This window comes from Lissotriton helveticus, chromosome 9, assembly GCF_964261635.1.
Source record: "Lissotriton helveticus chromosome 9, aLisHel1.1, whole genome shotgun sequence".
NCBI lineage: Eukaryota > Metazoa > Chordata > Amphibia > Caudata > Salamandridae > Lissotriton > Lissotriton helveticus.
Window position 1 is genome coordinate 14,190,510 of NC_136070.1, and position 25,253 is coordinate 14,215,762.

Genomic DNA, 25,253 nt, shown 5'->3' on the forward strand with positions numbered 1-25,253 from the left:
TCCAACCTGTGAGGACGCTCTTGCATGTTATACTCTAACCTTTGAAGTTGCTCTTGCATGTTATACTCTAACCTTTGAGGAGGATCTTGCGTGTTATACTCTAACCTTTGAGGAGGCTCTTGCGTGTTATACTCTAACCTTTGAGGAGGCTCTTGCGTGTTATACTCTAACCCGTGAGGAGGCTCTCGCGTGTTATACTCTAACCTGTGCAGCTCTCCCGTGTTATACTCTAACCTGTGGGGAGGCGCTTGCGTGTTATACTTTAACCTTTGAGAGGCTCTTGTGTGTTATACTCTAACCCGTGATGAGGCTCTCGAGTGTCATACTCTAACCTGTGAGGAGGCTCTCGCGTGTTATACTCTAACCTGTGAGGAGGCTCTCGCGTGTTATACTCTAGCCTGTGAGGAGGCTCTTGCATGTCATACTCTAGCCTGTGAGGAGGCTCTCACGTGTTATACTCTAGCCTGTGAGGAGGCTCTTGCATGTCATACTCTAACCTGTGGGGAGGCTAACGCGTGTTATACTCTAACCTGTGCAGCTCTCACGTGTCATACTCTAACCTGTGAGGATGCTCTCTCGTGTTATACTCTAACCTTTGAGGAGGCTCTTGCGTGTTATACTCTAACTTTTGAGGAGGCTCTTGCGTGTTATACTCTAACCTGTGCAGCTCTCGCGTGTTATACTCTAACCTTTGAGGAGGCTCTTGCATGTTATACTCTAACCCGTGATGAGGCTCTCGCGTGTTATACTCTAACCTATGAGGAGGCTCACACGTGTCATACTCTAACCTATGAGGAGGCTCTCTGGCGTCTCATACTCTAACCTGTGCAGCTCTCGCGTGTCATACTCTAACCTGTGAGGACGCTCTCGCATGTTATACTCTAACCTGTGCAGCTCTCATGTGTCATACTCTAACCTGTGGGGAGGCTCTTGCGTGTTATACTCTAAACTTTGAGGAGGCTCTTGCGTGTTATACTCTAAACTTTGAGGAGGCTCTTGCGTGTTATACTCTAACCTTTGAGGAGGCTCTTGCGTGTTATACTCTAACCCGTGAGGAGGCTCATGCGTGTTATACTCTAACCTGTGTAGCTCTCGCGTGTTATACTCTAACCTGTGAGGAGGCTTCTGCGTGTTATATTCTAACCCGTGAGGAGGCTCTCGCGTGTTATACTCTAACCTGTGAGGAGGCTTCTGCGTGTTATACTGTAACCTGTGAGGAGACTCTTGTGTGTAATACTCTAACCTGTGCAGCTCTCGCGTGTTATACTCTAACCTTCGAGGAGACTCTCGCGTGTTATCCTCTAACCTGTGGGGAGGCTCCTGCGTGTCATACTCTAACCTGTGAGGAGGCTCTCGCGTGTTATACTCTAACCTTTGAGGAGGCTCTCGCGTGTTATACTCTAACCTTTGAGGAGGCTCTTGCATGTCATACTCTAACCTTTGAGGAGGCTCTTGCCTGTTATACTCTAACCTGTGCAGCTCTCGCGTGTTATACTCTAACCTGTGGGGAGGCTCCTGCGTGTTATACTCTAACCTATAAGGAGGCTCTCGCGTGTTATACTCTAACCTATAAGGAGGCTCTCGCGTGTTATACTCTAACCTGTGAGGAGGCTCTTGCGTGTTATAGTCTTACCTATGAGGAGGCTCTCGCGTGTTATACTCTAACCTTTGAGGAGGCTCTTGCGTGTTATACTCTAACCCGTGAGGAGGCTCTTGCGTGTTATACTCTAACCTGTAAGGAGGCTCTTGCGTGTTATACTCTAACCCGTGAGGAGGCTCTCGCGTGTTATACTCTAACCTGTGTAGCTCTCGCGTGTTATACTCTAACCTGTGAGGAGGCTTCTGCGTGTTATATTCTAACCCGTGAGGAGGCTCTCGCGTGTTATACTCTAACCTGTGAGGAGGCTCCTGCGTGTTATACTCTAACCCGTGAGGAGGCTCTTGCGTGTTATACTCTAACCTATAAGGAGGCTCTTGCGTGTTATACTCTAACCTGTGCAGCTCTTGCGTGTTATACTCTAACCTGTGAGGAGGCTCTCGCGTGTTATACTCTAACCTTTGAGGAGGCTCTTGCGTGTTATACTCTAACCTTTGAGGAGGCTCTCGCGTGTTATACTCTAACCTATAAGGAGGCTCACGCGTGTTATACTCTAACCTATAAGGAGGCTCTCGCGTGTTATACTCTAACCTGTGCAGCTCTTGTGTGTTATACTCTAACCTGTGAGTAGGCTCTCGCGTGTCATACTCTAACCTGTGAGGAGGCTCTCGCGTGTTCTACTCTAACCTGTGAGGAGGCTCACGCGTGTCATACTCTAACCTGTGAGGAGGCTCTCGCATGTTATACTCTAACCTATAAGGAGGCTTGTTGGACGGACCGGGAGGGTCGGCCGAGGACAAGGGGAGAGGTCTCCGGGGAGAGCCGTCTCCAGCGAACCGTACAGACGAGTAACTTCCCCCCCACAGACGGACACCACACAATGATAAAGTTCAACGATACTTTATAGGCAATTCTTTAAGTACGGTAGAATGGTACAAGGAGGTCTGGACTCAGGGGTCCCCTCTATTCTGGTCTCTGTTTGGGAAAAGGGTAGCGGGACAGTCTTGTTACCAAAAAGATGGAAATAGCTCTCAATCCTCGAGCTCGGTGGTGTAGATGAACGGGCCGCGGCGGAGCCAGCGGGTCCCGAGATGGATGAAGGAAGACGACGGTCCGCGGCAGAGCCAGCAGGTCCCGATGAAGGTGGTGGTTACAAACGGTCCGCGGCCACGCCAGCAGGTCCCGACGACGATGAAGGATAGGGTGGTTCCCAAAGCCGCGGCAGCGCCAGCAGGCAAGACGAGGGTGCACAAGACAGAGCTACGGCAGCGCCAGTAGTCCGTCAAGGATGAGTTCTTCTTTGCGTCTCTCGACTCCAAGATACAACTGCCGTCCTGCTCTGGAGCTGCCCCAGTTATAGGGCTGGTGTGCTTTGATGTCCGGACCCTCGCACTTGGAGGTCGGGAGGTCCGGGATGAGGGGGTTCAGACACCCAGCAGGGGGGTGGAGCCAGCGCCCGGGGAGGCGATGGGCGAGCGGCACTTGGCGGGGGAGAGCCATCGACACCTCTTGCTCCCATTGACTGACCAAGTAGCCCGCTCACCTCCTGGGTGGATGTTGGTGCCGGAATGTCTGAGGCCTGGCCAGGCCCAGGGTTGAGGTCGATCGGGGGCCAGGCGGCCTCGTGGTGGAGTGTCCAAGATGGCGTCCAGGATGGGCGCGCAGGCCGGTAGTGGGTCGGCCTACGCGGTCAACAGGTTCGAGTGTAGGGGTCCCTGCGGGTACGGTGGACGTGCAATGGTGGTGTGTGGTACTTGCGTGGCTGGTTCGGGCCTGGTTGGGCCGGGGGAGAGCGGCCCTTCATGTGGCCTGTCCAACATGCGTCCCCCCCAGCTGAAGGCGGGGAGAGTTACCCATTCTCTTGGGGACTCTTCTCGTCGAGGCGGAAGAACCGGGACAGGCCATCTGCGTTGGCGTGATCTGGCCCAGGCCGATGTTCAACTGTGAAGTCCATCCCTTGTAGGGAGATGGACCAGCGTAGTAACTTCGGGTTTTCCCCCCGCATCTGCATCAGCCACTGCAGGGGTCGGTGGTCGGTCTGTACCCGAAAGGGTGTGCCAAAAAGGTAGGGCCGGAGCTTCTTGAGGGCCCATACCACCGCGAAGGCCTCCCTCTCTATGGTGCTCCAGCGTTGTTCCCGTGGTAGGAGTCGCCGGCTGATGAAGGCCACCGGCTGATCACGGCCCTCGGTGTTCACTTGAGACAGGACTGCCCCAATGCCATGGTCGGAGGCATCCGTCTGGACGATGAACTCCCGGCTGTAGTCGGGGGCCTGGAGCACAGGGGCGGAGCACATGGCGGCTTTCAATTGTTCAAATGCAGCTTGACACTCTGGGGTCCAGTTGACTTTCTGGGGCTGATTTTTTGACGTGAGCTCTGTGAGGGGCCTCACGATAGTACCATAGTCTTTCACGAACCTTCGGTAATAGCCCGTGAGGCCCAGGGAGGCTCGTACCTCGGTCTGGGTAATGGGGGGCTGCCAGGACTGGATGGCGGCAATTTTTAGCTGCAGAGGGGCCACCAGGCCGCTTCCCACCTGGTGCCCGAGGTAGGTTACAGACCCTTGCCCAATTTGACATTTGCTGGCCTTGATCGTGAGGCCAGCTTGCTGAAGGGCGTGCAGCACTGCTCGGAGGTGGTGGAGGTGCTCGGACCACTGGTTGCTGTATACAGCGATGTCGTCTAAGTAGGCGGCGCTGAATCCTTCGAGCCCCGCCAGGACCTGATTGACGAGCCGTTGGAATGTTGCTGGGGCATTCTTCATGCCGAAGGGCATGACTGTGAAATGGTAATGGCCATCGGGAGTGGAAAAGGCAGAACGTTCTTGTGCCCGGGGTGTGAGGCCGATTTGCCAGTAGCCCGCCGTCAGGTCGAAGATACTGAGGTAGCGGGCAGCTCCCATGCGGTCGATTAGTTCATCTGCCCGGGGGATGGGATGTGCGTCTGTCCTGGTGACCGCATTCAAGCCCCGGTAGTCGACGCAGAACCGGAGTTCTGGTGTGGTGCCGGGGGCAGCTGCTTTGGGGACCAGTACTACCGGGCTGGCCCAGGGGCTGTCTGAGGGCTCGATGACCCCGAGCGTGAGCATTTTGGCTACTTCCTCCTGGATGCAGGCCCGTACCCGATCTGGCACGCGGTAGGCCCGGTGGCGGATAGGGGGGCTGTCCCCAGTGTCCACATCGTGCGTACACCAGGAAGTGACACCTGGGGTGAGGGAGAACAGGCTGGCGAATTGTGACAGGAGCACTTGGCACTCCTGGTGTTGCTCTCGGGTGAGGGCCTCTGAGAGTCGGACCCCATCTACGGAACCGTCTTTCTCCCGCGTTCGTAGGAGGTCCGGGAGGGGCTCGGAGTCCTCTTCAGCCCCATTGTCTGTGGCCATCAGGAGGCTGAGTTCTGTCCGTACAAAGTGCGGTTTCAGTCTGTTAGCGTGGAGGACCCGGAGGGGGTTCCGGGAAGATTCCAAGTCGATGAGATAGGTAGCCGGACCCTTGCGCTCGACCACTTTGAAGGGCCCTGTCCACTTGTCTTGTAGGGCGCAGGGTTCGGTGGGGGACATCACCCATACCTGTTGCCCAGGTTCAAATTCGATGGAGGAGGCATTCCGGTCATACCACCTTTTCATGTCCTCCTGACTGGCCTCTAGGTTGGCTTTTGCTAGTTCTCGGAATCGCCGGGTCTGGTTGCGGAGTGTTAGGAGGTAGCGGAAAACATCTGGTGGGTTCTTTAGAGGGGGCATCTCCCAGCCTTCCTTAACTAGGCTGAGCGGCCCGCGTACGGGGTGTCCATATAGCAGTTCAAATGGGCTGAAGCCCAGGGACTTCTGGGGAACCTCTCGATATGCGAAGAGGAGGCACGGCAGCAGCACATCCCACTGGCGACGGAGGGGCTCTTCCAACCCCCCGATCATCCCTTTGAGCGTGCGGTTGAACCGCTCAACGAGTCCGTTTCCTTGAGGGTGATAGGGGGTCGTGAACCGGTAGGTAACCCCGCACTGTTGCCAGAGAGATTTCATATATTTCGAAATAAAGTTCGTGCCTCTGTCACTGACGACCTCCCGGGGGAAGCCCACCCGGGAGAAGATCCCCATCAGAGCCCGGCCGACTACCGGGGCTGTCACAGTCCGCAGGGGAACAGCCTCCGGGTAGCGGGTGGCGTGGTCCACTAGCACCAGGATGAATCGATGGCCTTGTTTTGTGCGCGGGTCCAGGGGCCCTACGATATCGATTCCGACCCTCTCGAACGGGGTGGTGACCACGGGAAAAGGTTGCAGGGGGGCTTTCAGTTTGCGGCCGCTCTTCCCACTGGCTTGGCACGTGGGGCAAGATCGGCAATGCTGGTGTACATTGTCCCTCATTTTGGGCCAGAAGAAGTGGGTCACCAGGCGGCTATAGGTTTTGTCTTGACCCAAGTGTCCTGCCAGGGGGACATCGTGGGCCAGGTTTAGCAGAAAGTCTCTAAAACGGAGGGGTACCACTAGGACTCGACTGGCCCCCAGCTCCGCGATTCTTTGCTCCCTGTACAGCAGATCATTGTCCCAGTAGACCCAGTGAGTTCCGGAGGTATCCCCTGCGCTTTGGGCTAGCGCTTGCTGGCGGAGTCCCTCGAGGGAGGGACAGGTCTTTTGTTCTTGGCGAAATTGTTCTTGCGTGGGCCCCCCCTCTTGAGGCCACTGGTCGAGGTTAGCGAGGTCTGGAGGTTGAGCTGGTTCGGGGGGGACGTCACGGTCGGTGGTTTCGGCGGGGGCGACCGGAGGCGGTGGCGCCGGCCATTCGAGTTCCTCTGGGCGGGTGTTGGCACGGGCGGTCATGGACCGGGTGGTGACGCACGCCCAGTCCGGGACGCCCAGCATCCCCAGGTGCTCTTTTCGTTCGACTGCTGCCCATGGAGAGCTTTCCAGGTCATTACCCAGGAGGCAGTCTACGGGGGCATCATCTCGGACCGTCACCTTCAACATGCCGGAGACCCCTCCCCATTCGAAGGGGACGCAGGCCATCCGACACAGACTTTCTGAGTTATCGGCTGAACGTACAGGGCAGAGAATGTTTGGTAAGTATTGTTCGGGGGTCACCAAGTGACAGCGGACGGCTGTTACACTGGCCCCAGTGTCACGAAGGGCTTCAGCCCGGCGTCCATTGATGCCCACCCATTGGCTGTACTTCTGGGTATTAGCGGGTAGGGGGACCCGCGGGACCATGTCTCTCCCCCCTAGGCAGGCGAGAGCCATGGCGGCTGGCTCCCATTCTTGGTGTTCCTGTTCATATTCTTCTTGTTCCTCTGAGATCTGTTCCTCCCCCAGAGCAGCAGCGGCTACTTGGCGGGGTCTTGGGCTCTGGTACTGGGGGCAGTTTGGGTCGTTTGCATAGTGTCCGACTCGTTGGCATCGATGGCAGGTAACATTGGCTCGATGTCCCGGTCGCGCTGGGGTGCTGCCCCGGTTGGCCGGGGGGGTGGTGCTGGTAGTGGGGGTGACCGGAGCGTTGCTCCTTCCGCGTCCTTGGCCTCCACCTCCTCGGGGACGGTGCTGACCATTGTTGTTCCTGTTCTGTTCGGAGGACCCATTTCGACTCACTCTGGTGATCTCCCACCGGTCTGCTTCGGCTGCGAGCTGCCGGGGATCCGTTAACTTGCTGTCGAGGAGGTGCTGGCGAAGTTCAATGAAGCAATTGTTCGACAGATGCTCCCATACCATAAGATTGAACAGTTGTTCGTAGGTTGTGACCTTGCTTCCTTTGATCCAGCCCTCGAAGGCTCGGCTAAAGTAATTGACATAGTCCACCCAAGTTGTACCCGGGATGCGGGTGCAGTCTCGGAACCTCTGACGGTACATTTCGGGTGTGAGGCCATAGCGGGTGAGGAGTGCAGCTTTCATATGGTCATAGGAGGTCATCTGGTGGTCCGGGAGTTGCAGCAGGGCGTCGCGGCCCTCATTGAGGAATCTCCCCCACAGACCGGCCCCCCAATCGCTTTTATCGATCCGGTGTGCAGTCATAGCGATTTCATAGGCCTTAAACCATTGCTGGATGTCGTCCTCTCGGAAGTATTCTCGAACGACATCCTTGGGGATGTGTACCTTCTTCTCTGTTGCCCCTGGAGTGTGGGGTTGCTCGGGCACCCCTGTTTCTTTATTCTGTTTGCGTAGGTCGATTTCAGCTAATTTCCGCTCATGTTCATATGCCAGTTTCTTTTCCTCGAGCTCCCTTTGTCTCTGTTTCTCCTCTCTTTCTTCTCGGAGACGCAGGTGCTCTAAGTTGATTTTCTGTTCGGCCAACTTTAGTTCAACGTCCATTTTGAGCCGGGCCATTTCCAGCTCGTGTAGTCGGGTTCTTTCTCGTTCCTGGATCTCGTCTGGCGAGAGACCCGTTCTTCGTTCTTCAGGGGCCATGGGGGTTTGTGCTGCGATGTCTTGATCGGGGGTTCCGGCAGCCCCGGTTTCTGCCCAAGATTCTAGGGCCTGCTTAAAGTCATCTTTGGTATTTAGTCCGGTGGTAGCGATACCTAATTCGATACAGAACTGTTTAAGTTCACGATGGCTGTATTCGTCCAATTTCTCCATCTGGAATTTCTCCGTTGATCCGCTGTCTTTAGTTGACATCGTGATTCGCCGTGGGGTGAGCTACTCTCTGTACGGTTTATGCGGTGATTCGGATCCCGTCGCTGGCCACCAATGTTGGACGGACCGGGAGGGTCGGCCGAGGACAAGGGGAGAGGTCTCCGGGGAGAGCCGTCTCCAGCGAACCGTACAGACGAGTAACTTCCCCCCCACAGACGGACACCACACAATGATAAAGTTCAACGATACTTTATAGGCAATTCTTTAAGTACGGTAGAATGGTACAAGGAGGTCTGGACTCAGGGGTCCCCTCTATTCTGGTCTCTGTTTGGGAAAAGGGTAGCGGGACAGTCTTGTTACCAAAAAGATGGAAATAGCTCTCAATCCTCGAGCTCGGTGGTGTAGATGAACGGGCCGCGGCGGAGCCAGCGGGTCCCGAGATGGATGAAGGAAGACGACGGTCCGCGGCAGAGCCAGCAGGTCCCGATGAAGGTGGTGGTTACAAACGGTCCGCGGCCACGCCAGCAGGTCCCGACGACGATGAAGGATAGGGTGGTTCCCAAAGCCGCGGCAGCGCCAGCAGGCAGGACGAGGGTGCACAAGACAGAGCTACGGCAGCGCCAGTAGTCCGTCAAGGATGAGTTCTTCTTTGCGTCTCTCGACTCCAAGATACAACTGCCGTCCTGCTCTGGAGCTGCCCCAGTTATAGGGCTGGTGTGCTTTGATGTCCGGACCCTCGCACTTGGAGGTCGGGAGGTCCGGGATGAGGGGGTTCAGACACCCAGCAGGGGGGTGGAGCCAGCGCCCGGGGAGGCGATGGGCGAGCGGCACTTGGCGGGGGAGAGCCATCGACACCTCTTGCTCCCATTGACTGACCAAGTAGCCCGCTCACCTCCTGGGTGGATGTTGGTGCCGGAATGTCTGAGGCCTGGCCAGGCCCAGGGTTGAGGTCGATCGGGGGCCAGGCGGCCTCGTGGTGGAGTGTCCAAGATGGCGTCCAGGATGGGCGCGCAGGCCGGTAGTGGGTCGGCCTACGCGGTCAACAGGTTCGAGTGTAGGGGTCCCTGCGGGTACGGTGGACGTGCAATGGTGGTGTGTGGTACTTGCGTGGCTGGTTCGGGCCTGGTTGGGCCGGGGGAGAGCGGCCCTTCATGTGGCCTGTCCAACAAGGCTCCTGCGTGTTATACTCTAACCTGTGCAGCTCTTGCGTGTTATACTCTAACCTTTGAGGAGGCTCTCGCGTGTTATACTCTAACCTGTGAGGAGGCTCTCGCGTGTTATACTCTAACCTTTGAGGAGGCTCTCGCGTGTTATACTCTAACCTGTGAGGAGGCTCTCGCGTGTTATACTCTAACCCGTGCAGCTCTTGCGTGTTATACTCTAACCTTTGAGGAGGCTCTCGCGTGTTATACTCTAACCTGTGAGGAGGCTCTCGCGTGTTATACTCTAACCTTTGAGGAGGCTCTCGCGTGTTATACTCTAACCTGTGAGGAGGCTCACGCGTGTCATACTCTAACCTTTGAGGAGGCTCTCGCGTGTTATGCTCTAACCTGTGCAGCTCTCGCGTGTTATACTCTAACCTGTGAGGAGGCTCTCGCGTGTTATACTCTAACCTGTGAGGAGGCTCACGCGTGTCATACTCTAACCTTTGAGGATGCTCTCGCGTGTTATACTCTAACCTATGAGGATGCTCTCGCGTGTTATACTCTAACCTGTGAGGAGGCTCTCGCGTGTTATACTCTAACCTGTGAGGAGGCTCTTGTGTGTTATACTCTAACCTGTGAGGAGGCTCTCGCGTGTTATACTCTAACCCGTGATGAGGCTCTCGCGTGTTATACTCTAACCCATGATGAGGCTCTCGCGTGTTATACTCTAACCTGTGAGGAGGCTCTTGTGTGTTCTACTCTAACCTGTGGGGAGGCTCTCGCGTGTTATACTCTAACCTATAAGGAGGCTATCCCGTGTTAAACTCTAACCTGTGAGGAGGCTCTCGCGTGTTATACTCTAACCTGTGAGGAGGCTCTCGCGTGTTATACTCTAACCTGTGAGGAGGCTCTCACGTGTAAAGAAGTTCTTGTGTGTTATACTGTAACTTGTTTCTTTACAAAGTATACAGCACATTCCATTACACAGAACTGGTTGTACTCATTTTTGCACCAATTACTCAATCCTTTTCACATACTTGATTGTACTTACTTTTGTGCCAGTGTTACTGTGCATTACACATACCTGGCTATACTTGTTTTTGTACCACTATGCATTGCATTACACACACCTGCCTGTACCGGTTTTTATATCAATTATAGACTTCATTACATATGTTTATATTTCAGTACAAATTAAACTACACATTCCACTACACATACCCGGCTGTACTAGTTTTGCGCAAATTATATTGTACATTTCATTACACATACCTCACAGGTACCTATCTTTGTTCCAATCACGCTACACATTGCATTTCACATATTCAGCTGTACCTATCTTTGCAACACTAATACCACCCATTTAAACAAACCTATCTACCTGTACTTGTTTTGCACTAATTATACTGCACATTGCATTACACACACCCGGATGTACTTGTGTTTGAACTAATTATACTGCACATTGCATTAGACACACCTGTTTGTACTTGTTTTTGCATGAATTACACTTTATTTTACATTATGCACACCTGTCTGTACTTATGTTTCAACTAATAATTCTGCACTACTGCAAATCGGTTTACACATACCCAGCTGTACCTGTTTTTGCATTAATTAAACGTCATATTACATTACACACACACCCAGCTGTACTTGTGTGTGCGCCAATAATACTGCACATGGTATTACACACACCCGACTGTACTTGTGTTTGCACTAATTATACTGCACATTACATTACACACACCCAGCTATGCTCGTGTTTGCACTTATAATATTGCACATTGATTACTCACACTCGACTGTACTTGTGTGTGCACTAATTATACTGCATATTACATTACACATACCTGTCTGTACTTGTGTTTGCACTAATTATACTGTATATTGCATTACACACACCCAGCTATGCTCGTGTTTGCACTTATAATATTTCACATTGATTACTCACACCCGACTGTACTTGTGTGTGCACTAATTACACTGCATATTAAATTACACATACCTTTCTGTACTTGTGTTTGCACTAATTATACTGCACATTACATTACACATACCAGTCTGTACTTGTGTTTGCACTAATTATACTGTATATTGCATTACACACTCCTGGCTGTACTTGTCTTTGCACTAATTATACTGTACATTACATTACACACACCTGGCTATACTTGTGTTTGCACTTATAATATTGCACATTGATTACTCACACCTGGCTGGCTGTACTTGTGTTTGCGCCAATAATACTGCACATGGTATTACACACACCAGGCTGTACCTGTTTTTGCACTAATTATACTGCACATTACATTACACACACCCAGCTATGCTCGTGTTTGTACTTATAATATTTCACATTGATTACTCACACCCGACTGTACTTGTGTGTACACTAATTACACTGCATATTAAATTACACATACCTTTCTGTACTTGTGTTTGCACTAATTATACTGCACATTACATTACACATACCAGTCTGTACTTGTGTTTGCACTAATTATACTGTATATTGCATTACACACACCCGGCTGTACTTGTCTTTGCACTAAATATACTGCACATCACATTACCCACACCTGGCTATACTTGTGTTTGCACTTATAATATTGCACATTGATTACTCACACCCGGCTGGCTGTACTTGTGTTTGCGCCTATAATAATGCACATTGTATTACACACACCTGGCTATACTTGTGTGTTTGTACTTATAATATTTCACATTGATTACTCACACCCGGCTGGCTGTACTTTTGAGTTTGCACCAATAATACTGCACATTGTATTACACACACCTGGCTGTGCCTGTTTTTTGCATTAATTAAATTTCATATTAAATTACACTTGTCTTTGCACTAATTATACTGCACATTGCATTACACATACCTGTCTGTACTTGTGTTTGCACTAATTACACTGCACATTACATTACACACACCCAGCTATGCTCGTGTTTGCACTTATAATATTGCACATTGATTACTCACACCGACTGTACTTGTGTGTGCACTAATTATACTGCATATTAAATTACACATTACTTTCTGTACTTGTGTTTGGACTAACTATACTGCACATTACATTACACGTACCTGTATGTACTTGTGTTTGCAGTAATTATACTGTGTATTACATTACACACACACCCAGCTGTACTTGTGTGTGCACTAATTATACTGCATATTACATTACACACACCCGGCTGTACTTGTCTTTGCACTAATTATACTGCACATTACATTACACACATCCAGCTATGCTCGTGTTTGCACATATAATATTGCACATTGATTACTCACACCCGACTGTACTTGTGTGTGCACTAATTATACTGCATATTACATTACACATACCTGACTGTACTTGTGTGTGCACTAATTATACTGCATAGTACATTACACATACCTGTCTGTACTTGCGTTTGCACTAATTATACTGTGTATTACATTACACACACCCGGCTGTACTTGTCTTTGCACTAATTACACTGCACATTACAGTACACATACCTCTCTGTACTTGTGTGTGCACTAATTATACTGCATATTACATTACACATACCTCTCTGTACTTGTGTGTGCACTAATTATACTGCATATTACATTACACATACCTGGCTGTACTTGTGTGTGCACTAATTATACTGCATATTACATTACACATACCTGGCTGTACTTGTGTTTGCACTAATTATACTGCATAATACATTACACATACCTGGCTGTACTTGTGTGTGCACTAATTATACTGCACATTGCATTACACATACCTGGCTGTACTTGTGTGTGCACTAATTATACTGCATATCACATTACACATACCTGGCTGTACTTGGACTCCGGCTCCATGGGGGGCTTGTCCAGGCTGCTGAGGAGGTGCTGGGGGGAGGGGTGCTGAAAATGGTTCCGCCCTAGGCTGCTCCACTCCTCAAGCTTTGGACTGTGGTAGGGGGCGCCCTCGTTCACTGTGGGACAGAAGAGAACCCTGGTGAGGTGTCTGCGTAGTGGTGAACAGGAGCCTGGTGAGAGGGCGTTTCACTACTGGAACAGAAGGTGCAGTTGGTGTGAGACATTAGCCTGGCATATGATGTCACTAGTTCTAGTGGCACCTTGCACCAGTCTAAATCGACCCTTATTGATGGTGGTTGTAAAGTCAACCTTATGGACAAGCTATCCTAGTGGTAGCATGGACCAGCAGTCTTAGGCTAAAACTTCAGAGAGCACGTGAAGCCAGCTGTTTTACCAATAACAATCCCTTGAATACCAAATGAAAGGACACCACACTAGGTATATATCAAATATATATATGTATTTATTTCTAGCACAACCCCTCTGAACTCTTTGTGAGGTCAGAGGTAAAAGTACATCACAAGTTACTCAATTAGCATACGATAAGTTGCACAAATACAGTTATGCCCTAGGGGCCTCACAAACCATATACTAAGAAAGTGGTATAAGAACCACGACAGAAATAGAAAGTAGGCCTAGGGCCTTGGGAAACGCTGGGGCTACTTTAAACAACCAAGGGTTAGGAAGTAGGAGGCCCACGGGAGACACGTGCAGTGTCTAAACACAGTCGCGAGTTACCATTGACTTATAATGGAGAACGTAAGAGTTACAAAGTTACTGTTTTAGGGCACTTCCGGATGGACTACGACAAAACCCCTTAAGCTAGGACACTTCGAGAGTCAAGACCCACGGGAGCACCGGAGTACTCGTGTTACCTCACCCAGGGAAGCCGGGTGCATAGGTGCCTTTTGGTGTCGGGTTTCGTCGATGTTTTCTATGGAGATCAGCAAAGAAGTGCTGCAGGCAACTAGAGGTTGAGTGTCCAGGTAGATAAAAGAGTGGATTGAGGACCTGAAGAACCTGCAAGCAGAAGGGACAGAGTCTGGGTCACTAGCCAGTGACCAGGAACGAACCAGGAACGAACCAGGCGATATTGAGTGATTTGAAATACCCCACCCTGTTCCTGTGATTGTTTTTCCACGCAGGATACTCTTCATCTAGTTATACTTTGCGATCACTACAGGGCGGCCCGTAAAAAATTCCTCCTTCCAATTCTGAAAGACCTGAACTTTGCCCAGGTACGGCCGGCCCTCCTATACCTACAGATGTTGAACTCGGTGCAGGTCACTTATAGTGTAGCTTGTTTTTTGGTAGCAGCTGGCAGACAAAACAAAACTAAACTCCCTCCGATAAACAATCTCCAAACCTGATACTTTTTTGTAAATTTTGTTCGCAGGGAATGTGCAAAACATACTGGAAAGTGTATTCTCCTTATCTATATTTTTGTGAACTTGCTTTTATCTAATAACTTTCTCTCTTTTAATGTATTTTTTAATGGATTCTTTTTTAGGATTTGCAATCACCTTTGAAACTTTAATTGTAAATTTAATTGTATTTTAATTGTATTTTATTGCTTACGAACTCTGCACTGCTTTTATGGTTTTAATTAACCGAATAAAGTTATTTGACTGACTGACTGACTGAGTGATTTCAGGTGAAGAAGGTGAAGCTTGTCTCTGCAGCCACGAGGACCAGGAGGGGTCGACGATGACCAGGAGCTGGATTTGAGCTGTCCCACAAAGAATCTAGTTGACTGTGGTATGGGTATCCGGATTGGACCCAACAAGCCTTGGCAAGTGCAACCCATGCAGGAAATGAAGATTGGCTTCGGTGCAGACCAGAAAGATCTGTGGAGCTTCTCCTTTGCAGGGAAGCTGGAGCAACCCTGGAACAACCAGGAAAACAGTTTAGTTTCAAAATAAAGTCTTCAGAGGGCTAACTAGCCAATGGGCTAGCAACCGGGAAGATGCATCAAGCTGAAATGCAAGAGCGGGCCCCACGCAACACTCGTGGAGTGTGGAGGGCTGAGCTTCGATGCAAATGGTGCTTGGGTCTGGGGCTTCTTGTACTCCAATGCACAACTGCGAGTTCCCTCAGGAGTCGACGCAGTTAGCAAAATGCAGGATGTCCAGGTTGTCTGGTCCCACGTCTCTCGTGTCCGCCACGGGTCTCAGCTTTGCTGAGAATGTGGGTCTGAGTCAGAGAAGTCTGGAAGTCTAGTTCCTGTGTCGCTGAGTCTTCGGGCCCCAGCGGGAGCGTCGACAAAGCAGACCATCAAATCACTGGTGGTGCCTGTTTGCACAGGGTGGTCACTCCTTGACCACAAGGGAGATGTCTTCAGTCTTCTAGTCAGAATAGAATGTCGAAGGTCCAAGAGTTCTGTATTAAAGTTTCGTTCCAGTATAATCTAAAGTCCTGGGGACACATCTCCTATACTTATACTAAGAAAAGGGGCTGGATTACCTGGCTAGGTCCCTCCTATGGGTGGCCCTGAGAAGGGGGTGGTTACACCCCTTTCCCTTTGTCCAGTTTCGCTCCAGAGCGGGGCTGGAGTGCTCCAGCAACTGGTTTGAACCGGGCTATGCATGGAGCCCCTTGTGTGCCCCAGGCAGTGTCTCAAAAAGCTTGTTTGAAAAGAATTTTTTTTTAGCACCGGGTTATGTGCATATATTTACATCACACTAGTGAACGCTAAAGAATAAAGTCAATGCCTAATTGAGTTTTGTATGAAAATATTTTTCTTTTCTTTTATTATAATTATGAACTTTCTTCCCATCTTTGAGGCAATTGATACTTGACTGAAAAATTATTTACATGTGTATAATACAAATGAGTGCTTTACAATACAAAACAATTCAAGATAAATTATTTCAAATAATACAGAATTAATTCCCCTTCAACGCGTTTCGGCGGTTAGCCTTCCTCAGGAATTCTGTATGTACAAGTTGATACTTTAGGCAAGGCTGGAGGGAGCCTTGATTAGTGTCTTTGTCCAGAGACTCTCGGTTGAATTCTATTTTGTAGGTGTTTCTGTGACCACATGGATCTGCGCCTAGTTGGATAATGGAGAGTTGTTGCAATCACCTATTAATTCTTTAAGGGGCAAGCCACGCTGTGATGTATCTCGGGAAAGGTGTAGGTTCCCATCTTGAGAGGCGGGGCTGCAATGATTATAGATCCCGGTGTAACCCGTCCGCGCAATGGTCTCCTGAATGGTTGTGTCTCAAAAAGCATCTGCTGATGCAGCCCTCCCTGCCCCCAATACACATCAGCCTGTCTGGGGAGGTGCTGGCACCTCCCTGGACAGGAAACCTATTGTCCAGGCCTCCCCTGCCGGAGTTTCATCCAGCAGCAGGAGGTCAGACTCGTGTCTGTGGCAGCAACATGCATTTTGTGATGCTGAGGCTCTGTTTAACTTTAACCGGGTAAATCAGTAACTACATGTCTTCTCCCTCTAGAAGGGTGGAATGCTACCCCCGCCGCCAGGACTGGCGAGGGGGGTGGGGGGATAGTATTCCAAAGTGTTTGACACCTTACACGACATGTTTTGATAAAGCCAAACCAAAGTTAGCAATAACCGCGTGGATTATAATGCATTTAAGAGTATATGGCATGGCTATATCATAGAACAGCTATAAGGAGATGGTTCCGAAAGCTGCAGACAGGCTCTGCTCATGCTAGAGCACCATCTCACATAAAACCAAGCACTCTGCCTCCAGTAATGTTAAGGCCTGCCATAGGAGTGACTTATAGGTTACTATGTGTCTATATATAAGGTAGATATAGATATACTATATCTAAGTAAGGGGTGTTTACACCACCTTACCTAAGCTGAGTGATCAGCCTGTGGTGTCAGTCTGGAGGGCCAGCCAGGGGTGGCATAATACATGCTGCAGCCCCTGGTAGGCCTTGGATGCACCTATGCCCTGGGTACCTAGGGTACACTATACAGGGGTTCACAAAGGTGACCCAACATCCAATCTGGTATGTACCTAAAGTACATGGTATCACAATAGAGAGAGAACAGCTGGGCTGTGGGCCTGATTAGCAGGCCCACAGCCACACTAAAGTCGAAAAACCAGAAAATCACAGCAAAAAATGGGGGTGACCATAGGAAGCAGACCCTACTCTCCTACAGTGGGGAACCTGCTGAGGGAGGAAGGCTGACCTATGTAAACATCCTTTTCTGGGGTGTCAGGCACCACTTGACGCTTCCGCGTCCTACAAACCAGGATGACGCCTCCCACAGCGTTTAGTGGCGTCACCCAACCGTGGGACCCCCCACCCGTGAAAAATGCTTCACTCTACGTTGATTTCACTGAGATCCTCAGCAAAAACCCCTCAGTGTCACCCTTCTTGGGGACTCCAAGGGTTGAGAAGTAGGCTCAGAACAGCAGTGAGGGGGCATGATGGGCGGGGCCAGCAGTGAGAGGGGCCCTGGTGAGGGGTCAAAGGACAACATTGATGGGGTCATGATGGGCGGGGCCAGCAGTGAGAGGGGCCCTGGTGAGGGGTCAAAGGACAACATTGATGGGGTCATGATGGGCGGGGCCAGCAGTGAGAGGGGCCCTGGTGAGGGGTCAAAGGACAGCATTGATGGGGTCATGATGGGCGGGGCCAGAAGTGAGATTGAACTTGGTGAGGGGTCAAAGGACAGCAGTGAGGGGGTATGATGGGCGGGGCCAGCAGTGAGGGGGGATGATGGGCGGGCCCAGCAGTGAAGGGGGCCCTGGTGAGGGGTCAAAGGACAGCAGTGAGTGGTTCATGATGGGCGGGGCCAGAAGTGACAGGAGAAAGGGGCCCCTGATGGGTGGGGTTGGTAGTGAGAGGGGCCCTGGTGAGGGGTCAAAGGACAGCAGTGATGGGGTCATGATGGGCGGGGCCAGCAGTGAGAGGGGCCCTGGTGAGGGCTCAAAGGACAGCATTGATGGGGTCATGATGGGCGGGGCCAGCAGTGAGAGGGGAAAGGGGCCCCTGATGGGTGGGGTTGGTAGTGAGAGGGGGCCCTCGAGAGGGGTCAAAGGACAGCCGTGAGAGGGGTCCCTGCACATGCAGACTTTTGATCAATTCTGTCATTCAGATATTGCGGTGGTGTTTTCAATGATGTCACAGACTACCTCACGAGTGATGTAATATGTGAGGTAATTAGCAGTGCATGTTGAGGGGGTGAGTTATAGTTACTTTAGTGCACGAGTTATACTTACTTGAGCTAGGCGGTGAAGGGGTTTGTTTGTTTAAAACATGATGGTTTAACTAACATTTACACCCAACTATAACGTCCCTTTATATTTGAGTCAATTTCTAAGGTTCTGTTTAATGTGAAGTAAGATATTATTTCAATTTCTAATTTTAAAGTCACTTTAATCTTTGGTTTCTTTCAGTCAATCTCTATGGTTTTTTAACGTAAAGTCAAATTTCAAGTAGTGCTCAAAACCCCCGAAGGCACCCAATGGCCGTGTGTAGCATGAGGTTGGATACCCAACCCCCCTTTAAAAAAAAATATATAAATATGAAAGCCAAGCCTGGTACCTTCATCACGGGGTGAGAACATCAACATATGTAAAGCAAACCTACCGACTTCATCCAAAAGTCACCCATCATTTCATAAATATAGAGAAGGAATGTTTATTAACACTTATTGTCAAAATGCTTTGTTGCGAGCATTTTTTGTTTGTTTAATACCTTTGGCGCCATTCGTCAAATCTTGACATAACTTTAAAAAAAAATGTGTATTCACCAAAGCTCCTTCCTGGAAAGTGGTGATGTATCAAGCAAAGAGAGAAAGGGACTGGGGGGGCTTTAAAACACAATAGCCCATGACATTTCCGCAGGGAATTTGACACAGCCCTACAACCAAAATGGCTGAACGCATTAAATCAAACTTGGCAAAACTCTAGGGGGCAGATTTACGACTTCTGGCGCATCTCTGCTAATCAACAGAGATGCGTCAGAAGAGTTGCGACGCATCTACCACCCGTGCACCACCACCGTATTTACAATGCAGTGCACCGTGGCGCATGGCTGGGCAGATGCGTGTCGCATCCCCCGTCGGAAAGGCGGCGCTTTGTTGGTGTTGTGTCGCAAGCGCGAAGCAGCTCCAGCAAGCCTCGGGGGTGCCCTATCTCTAACATGCTGCGTCAATCCTTTCGTCTACTTCAAGCAGGCACAGGGTTTGACGCAGCATGGGCTCAAACGTGACTGAGTGAAATCTTGTAAATACCCCCCCCCCAGCGCCGGAACACCTACGTGTGGCGCGGGGATTTACAACGTGACGCATCTCCCAGATTGTAAATACCCCGCAGCATGGCGCTGGCTTTGCGCCGCCGTCGCGTCAAAGTGACGCAATGGTGGCGTAAAAGAGGCGCAAGGGGTGTCCGCGGCGCTTTCACAGCACATAAGCTGTTCCGTTGTTTAATTAGAATAACATTTTTGTACAACGCACCATCACGGACGGTTTCTTGGCGCTCAATCACATAAAAACTGGGCCAACTGGGAGAAATCTAATAGGGCTGGGCTGAAGCCAGGTTTTCATCGCGCGCCTAAACGGGCTGACGATGCACTTGACGCAGACCTTCCTGGCCCGGCCCGGTGCTGTTTGGCAGCGCAGACGAGAACCCCTCGGCATCTTCTCCGATGTTATTACATTTCAGAGAGTTTACAACCTCCAAGGAGGAGTGAAGGGGGAGAGGGAAGAGGTGTCTGGGAGTTTACAACCTCCAAGGAGGAGTGAAGGGGGAGAGAGAAGAGGGGTCTGGGAGTTTACAACCTCCAAGGACCAGTGAAGGGGGAGAGAGAAGAGGGGTCTGGGAGTTTACAACCTCCAAGGACCAGTGAAGGGGGAGAGAGAAGAGGGGTCTGGGAGTTTACAACCTCCAAGGACCAGTGACGTCGTGAGAGGGAAGAGGGGTCTGGGAGTTTACAACCTCCAAGGACCAGTGAAGGGAAGAGGGAAGAGGGGTCTGGGAGTTTACAACCTCCAAGGACCAGTGAAGGGGAGAGGGAAGAGGGGTCTGGGAGTTTACAACCTCCAAGGACCAGTGAAGGGGAGAGGGAAGAGGGGTCTGGGAGTTTACAACCTCCAAGGACCAGAGAAGGGGAGAGGGAAGAGGGGTCTGGGAGTTTACAACCTCCCAGGAGGAGTGAAGGGGGAGAGGGAAGAGGGGTCTGGGAGTTTACAACCTCCAAGGACCAGTGAAGGGGAGAGGGAAGAGGTGTCTGGGAGTTTACAACCTCCAAGGACCAGTGAAGGGGGAGAGGGAAGAGGGGTCTGGGAGTTTACAACCTCCAAGGACCAGTGAAGGGAAGAGGGAAGAGGGGTCTGGGAGTTTACAACCTCCAAGGCCCAGTGAAGGGGAGAGGGAAGAGGGGTCTGGGAGTTTACAACCTCCAAGGACCAGTGAAGGGGAGAGGGAAGAGGGGTCTGGGAGTTTACAACCTCCAAGGACCAGTGAAGGGGGAGAGGGAAGAGGGGTCTGGGAGTTTACAACCTCCATGGACCAGTGAAGGGGAGAGGGAAGAGGGGTCTGGGAGTTTACAACCTCCCAGGACCAGTGAAGGGAAGAGGGAAGAGGGGTCTGGGAGTTTACAACCTCCAAGGACCAGTGAAGGGGGAGAGGGAAGAGGGGTCTGGGAGTTTACAACCTCCAAGGAGGAGTGAAGGGGGAGAGGGAAGAGGGGTCTGGGAGTTTACAACCTCCAAGGAGGAGTGAAGGGGGAGAGGGAAGAGGGGTCTGGGAGTTTACAACCTCCAAGGCCCAGTGAAGGGGAGAGGGAAGAGGGGTCTGGGAGTTTACAACCTCCAAGGACCAGTGAAGGGGGAGAGGGAAGAGGGGTCTGGGAGTTTACAACCTCCAAGGAGGAGTGAAGGGGGAGAGGGAAGAGGGGTCTGGGAGTTTACAACCTCCAAGGACCAGTGAAGGGGGAGAGGGAAGAGGGGTCTGGGAGTTTACAACCTCCAAGGAGGAGTGAAGGGGAGAGGGAAGAGGGGTCTGGGAGTTTACAACCTCCAAGGCCCAGTGAAGGGGAGAGGGAAGAGGGGTCTGGGAGTTTACAACCTCCAAGAACCAGTGAAGGGGAGAGGGAAGAGGGGTCTCGGAGTTTACAACCTCCAATGACCAGTGAAGGGGGAGCTGGAAGAGGGGTCTGGGAGTTTACAACCTCCAAGGCCCAGTGAAGGGGAGAGGGAAGAGGGGTCTGGGAGTTTACAACCTCCAGGGACCAGTGAAGGGGAGAGGGAAGAGAGGTCTGGGAGTTTACAATCTTCAAGGAGGAGTGAAAGGGAGAGGGAAGAGGGGTCTGGGAGTTTATAACCTCCAAGGACCAGTGAAGGGGGAGAATGAAGAGGGGTCTGGGAGTTTATAACCTCCAAGGCCCAGTGAAGGGGAGAGGGAAGAGGGGTCTGGGAGTTTACAACCTCCAAGGCCCAGTGAAGGGGAGTGGGAAGAGGGGTCTGGGAGTTTACAACCTCCCAGGAGGAGTGAAGGGGGAGAGGGAAGAGGTGTCTGGGAGTTTACAACCTCCAAGGACCAGTGAAGGGGAGAGGGAAGTGGGTCTGGGAGTTTACAACCTCCAAGAACCAGTGATGTGCGGCGAGAGAAGAGGTGTCTGGGAGTTTACAACCTCCAAGGACCAGTGAAGGGGAGAGGGAAGAGGGGTCTGGGAGTTTACAACCTCCAAGGCCCAGTGAAGGGGAGAGGGAAGAGGGGTCTGGGAGTTTACAACCTCCCAGGAGGAGTGAAGGGGGAGAGGGAAGAGGTGTCTGGGAGTTTACAACCTCCAAGGACCAGTGAAGGGGAGAGGGAAGAGGGGTCTGGGAGTTTACAACCTCCAAGGCCCAGTGAAGGGGAGAGGGAAGAGGGGTCTGGGAGTTTACAACCTCCCAGGAGGAGTGAAGGGGGAGAGGGAAGAGGGGTCTGGGAGTTTACAACCTCCCAGGAGGAGTGAAGGGGGAGAGGGAAGAGGGGTCTGGGAGTAAACAACCTCCAAGAACCAGTGAAGGGGAGAGGGAAGAGGGGTCTGGGAGTTTACAACCTCCAAGGACCAGTGAAGGGGAGAGGGAAGAGGGGTCTGGGAGTAAACAACCTCCAAGGAGGAGTGAAGGGGAGAAGGAAGAGGGGTCTCGGAGTTTACAACCTCCAAGGAGGAGTGAAGGGGAGAAGGAAGAGGGGTCTTGGAGTTTACAACCTCCAAGGACCAGTGACACAGGGAGAGGGAAGAGGGGTCTTGGAGTTTACAACCTCCAAGGACCAGTGACACAGGGAGAGGGAAGAGGGGTCTGGGAGTAAACAACCTCCAAGGACCAGTGACACAGGGAGAGGGAAGAGGGGTCTGGGAGTAAACAACCTCCAAGGAGGAGTGAAGGGGAGAAGGAAGAGGGTCTCGGAGTTTACAACCTCCAAGGAGGAGTGAAGGGGAGAAGGAAGAGGGGTCTTGGAGTTTACAACCTCCAAGGACCAGAGAAGCAGAGCGAGGGAAGAGGGGTCTGGGAGTTTACAACCTCCAAGGACCATTGAAGGGGAGAGGGAAGAGGGGTCTGGGAGTTTACAACCTCCAAGGAAGAGTGAAGAGGGAGAGGGAAGAGAGGTCTGGGAGTTTACAACCTCCAAGGACCAGTGACACAGGGAGAGGGAAGAGGGGTCTGGGAGTAAACAACCTCCAAGGAGGAGTGAAGGGGAGAAGGAAGAGGGTCTTGGAGTTTACAACCTCCAAGGAGGAGTGAAGGGGAGAAGGAAGAGGGGTCTGGGAGTTTACAACCTCCAAGGCCCAGTGAAGGGGAGAGGGAAGAGGGGTCTGGGAGTTTACAACCTCCAAGAACCAGTGATGTGCGGCGAGAGAAGAGGGGCTGGGAGTTTACAACCTTCAAGGACCAGTGAAGGGGGAGAAGAGAGAGGTCTGGGAGTTTACAACCTCCAAGGAGGAGTACAGGGGTATAGGGAAGTGGTTCTGGGAGTTTACAACCTCCAAGAACCAGTGATGTGCGGCGAGATAAGAGGGGCTGGGAGTTTACAACCTCCCAGGAGGAGTGAAGGGGGAGAGGGAAGAGGGTTCTGGGAGTTTACAACCTCCCAGGAGGAGTGAAGGGGGAGAGGGAAGAGGGGTCTGGGAGTTTACAACCTCCAAGGACCAGTGAAGGGGAGAGGGAAGAGGGGTCTGGGAGTTTACAACCTCCAAGGACCAGTGAAGGGAGAGAGGGAAGTGGGGTCTGGGAGTTTACAACCTCCAAGAACCAGTGAAGGGGAGAGGGAAGAGGGGTCTGGGAGTTTACAACCTCCCAGGAGGAGTGAAGGGGGAGAGGGAAGAGGGGTCTGGGAGTTTACAACCTCCCAGGAGGAGTGAAGGGGGAGAGGTAAGAGGGGTCTGGGAGTTTACAACCTCCAAGGACCAGTGAAGGGGAGAGGGAAGAGGGGTCTGTGAGTTTACAACCTCCCAGGAGCAGTGAAGGGGGAGAGGGAAGAGGGGTCTGGGAGTTTACAACCTCCAAGGACCAGTGAAGGGGGAGAGGGAAGTGGGGTCTGGGAGTTTACAACCTCCAAGAACCAGTGAAGGGGAGAGGGAAGAGGTGTCTGGGAGTTTACAACCCCCAAGGACCAGTGATGGGGAGAGGGAAGAGGGGTCTGGGAGTTTACAACCTCCAAGGACCAGTGAAGGGGAGAGGGAAGAGGGGTCTGGGAGTTTACAACCTCCAAGGACCAGTGAAGGGAAGAGGGAAGAGGGGTCTGGGAGTTTACAACCTCCAAGGACCAGTGAAGGGGAGAGGGAAGAGGGGTCTGGGAGTTTACAACCTCCAAGGACCAGAGAAGCAGAGCAAGGGAAGAGGGGTCTGGGAGTTTACAACCCCCAAGGACCAGTGATGGGGAGAGGGAAGAGGGGTCTGGGAGTTTACAACCTCCAAGGACCAGTGAAGGGGAGAGGGAAGAGGGGTCTGGGAGTTTACAACCTCCAAGGACCAGAGAAGCAGAGCGAGGGAAGAGGGGTCTGGGAGTTTACAACCTCCAAGGACCAGTGATGGGGAGAGGGAAGAGGGGTCTGGGAGTTTACAACCTCCAAGGACCAGTGATTGGGAGAGGGAAGAGAGGTCTTGGAGTTTACAACCTCCAAGGACCAGTGACACAGGGAGAGGGAAGAGGGGTCTGGGAGTAAACAACCTCCAAGGAGGAGTGAAGGGGGAGAAGAGAGAGGTGTCTCGGAGTTTACAACCTCCAAGGACCAGAGAAGCAGAGCGAGGGAAGAGGGGTCTGGGAGTTTACAACCTCAAAGGCCCAGTGAAGAGGGAGAGGGAAGAGGGGTCTGGGAGTTTACAACCTCCAAGGACCAGTGATGGGGAGAGGGAAGAGGGGTCTGGGAGTTTACAACCTCCAAGGCCCAGTGAAGGGGAGAGGGAAGAGGGGTCTGGGAGTTTACAACCTCCAAGGACCAGAGAAGCAGAGCGAGGGAAGAGGGGTCTGGGAGTTTACAACCTCCAAGGACCAGTGAAGAGGGAGAGGGAAGAGGGGTCTGGGAGTTTACAACCTCTAAGGACCAGTGAAGAGGGAGAGGGAAGAGGGGTCTGGGAGTTTACAACCTCCAAGGACCAGTGAAGGGGGAGAGGGAAGAGGGGTCTGGGAGTAAACAACCTCCAAGGAGGAGTGAAGGGGGAGAAGAGAGAGGTGTCTCGGAGTTTACAACCTCCAAGGACCAGTGAAGAGAGAGAGGGAAGAGGGGTCTGGGAGTTTACAACCTCCAAGGACCAGTGATGGGGAGAGGGAAGAGGGGTCTGGGAGTAAACAACCTCCAAGGACCAGTGAAGAGAGAGAGGGAAGAGGGGTCTGGGAGTTTACAACCTCCAAGGACCAGTGAAGGGGAGAGGGAAGAGGGGTCTGGGAATTTACAACCTCCCAGGAGGAGTGAAGGGGGAGAGGGAAGAGGGGTCTGGGAGTTTACAACCTCCAAGGACCAGTGAAGGGGAGAGGGAAGAGGGGTCTGGGAGTTTACAACCTCCCAGGAGGAGTGAAGGGGGAGAGGGAAGAGGGGTCTGGTAGTTTACAACCTCCAAGGCCCAGTGAAGGCGGAGAGGGAAGAGGGGTCTGGGAGTTTACAACCTCTAAGGACCAGTGAAGGGGAGAGGGA

At 51.8% G+C, this 25,253-nt stretch overlaps 1 protein-coding gene across 1 annotated transcript in view; it reads right to left on the reverse strand.

Moving 5' to 3' along the window:
* LOC144782597 (paired box protein Pax-9-like) overlaps positions 1 to 25,253 on the reverse strand; it is a 202,775-nt gene that overhangs the window by 100,195 nt on the left and 77,327 nt on the right. The window contains exon 3 of the mRNA XM_078661964.1: positions 13,122 to 13,264. Within this exon, the coding sequence (XP_078518090.1) occupies positions 13,122 to 13,264 (143 nt within the window). The remainder of the gene's footprint in view (positions 1 to 13,121; positions 13,265 to 25,253) is intronic.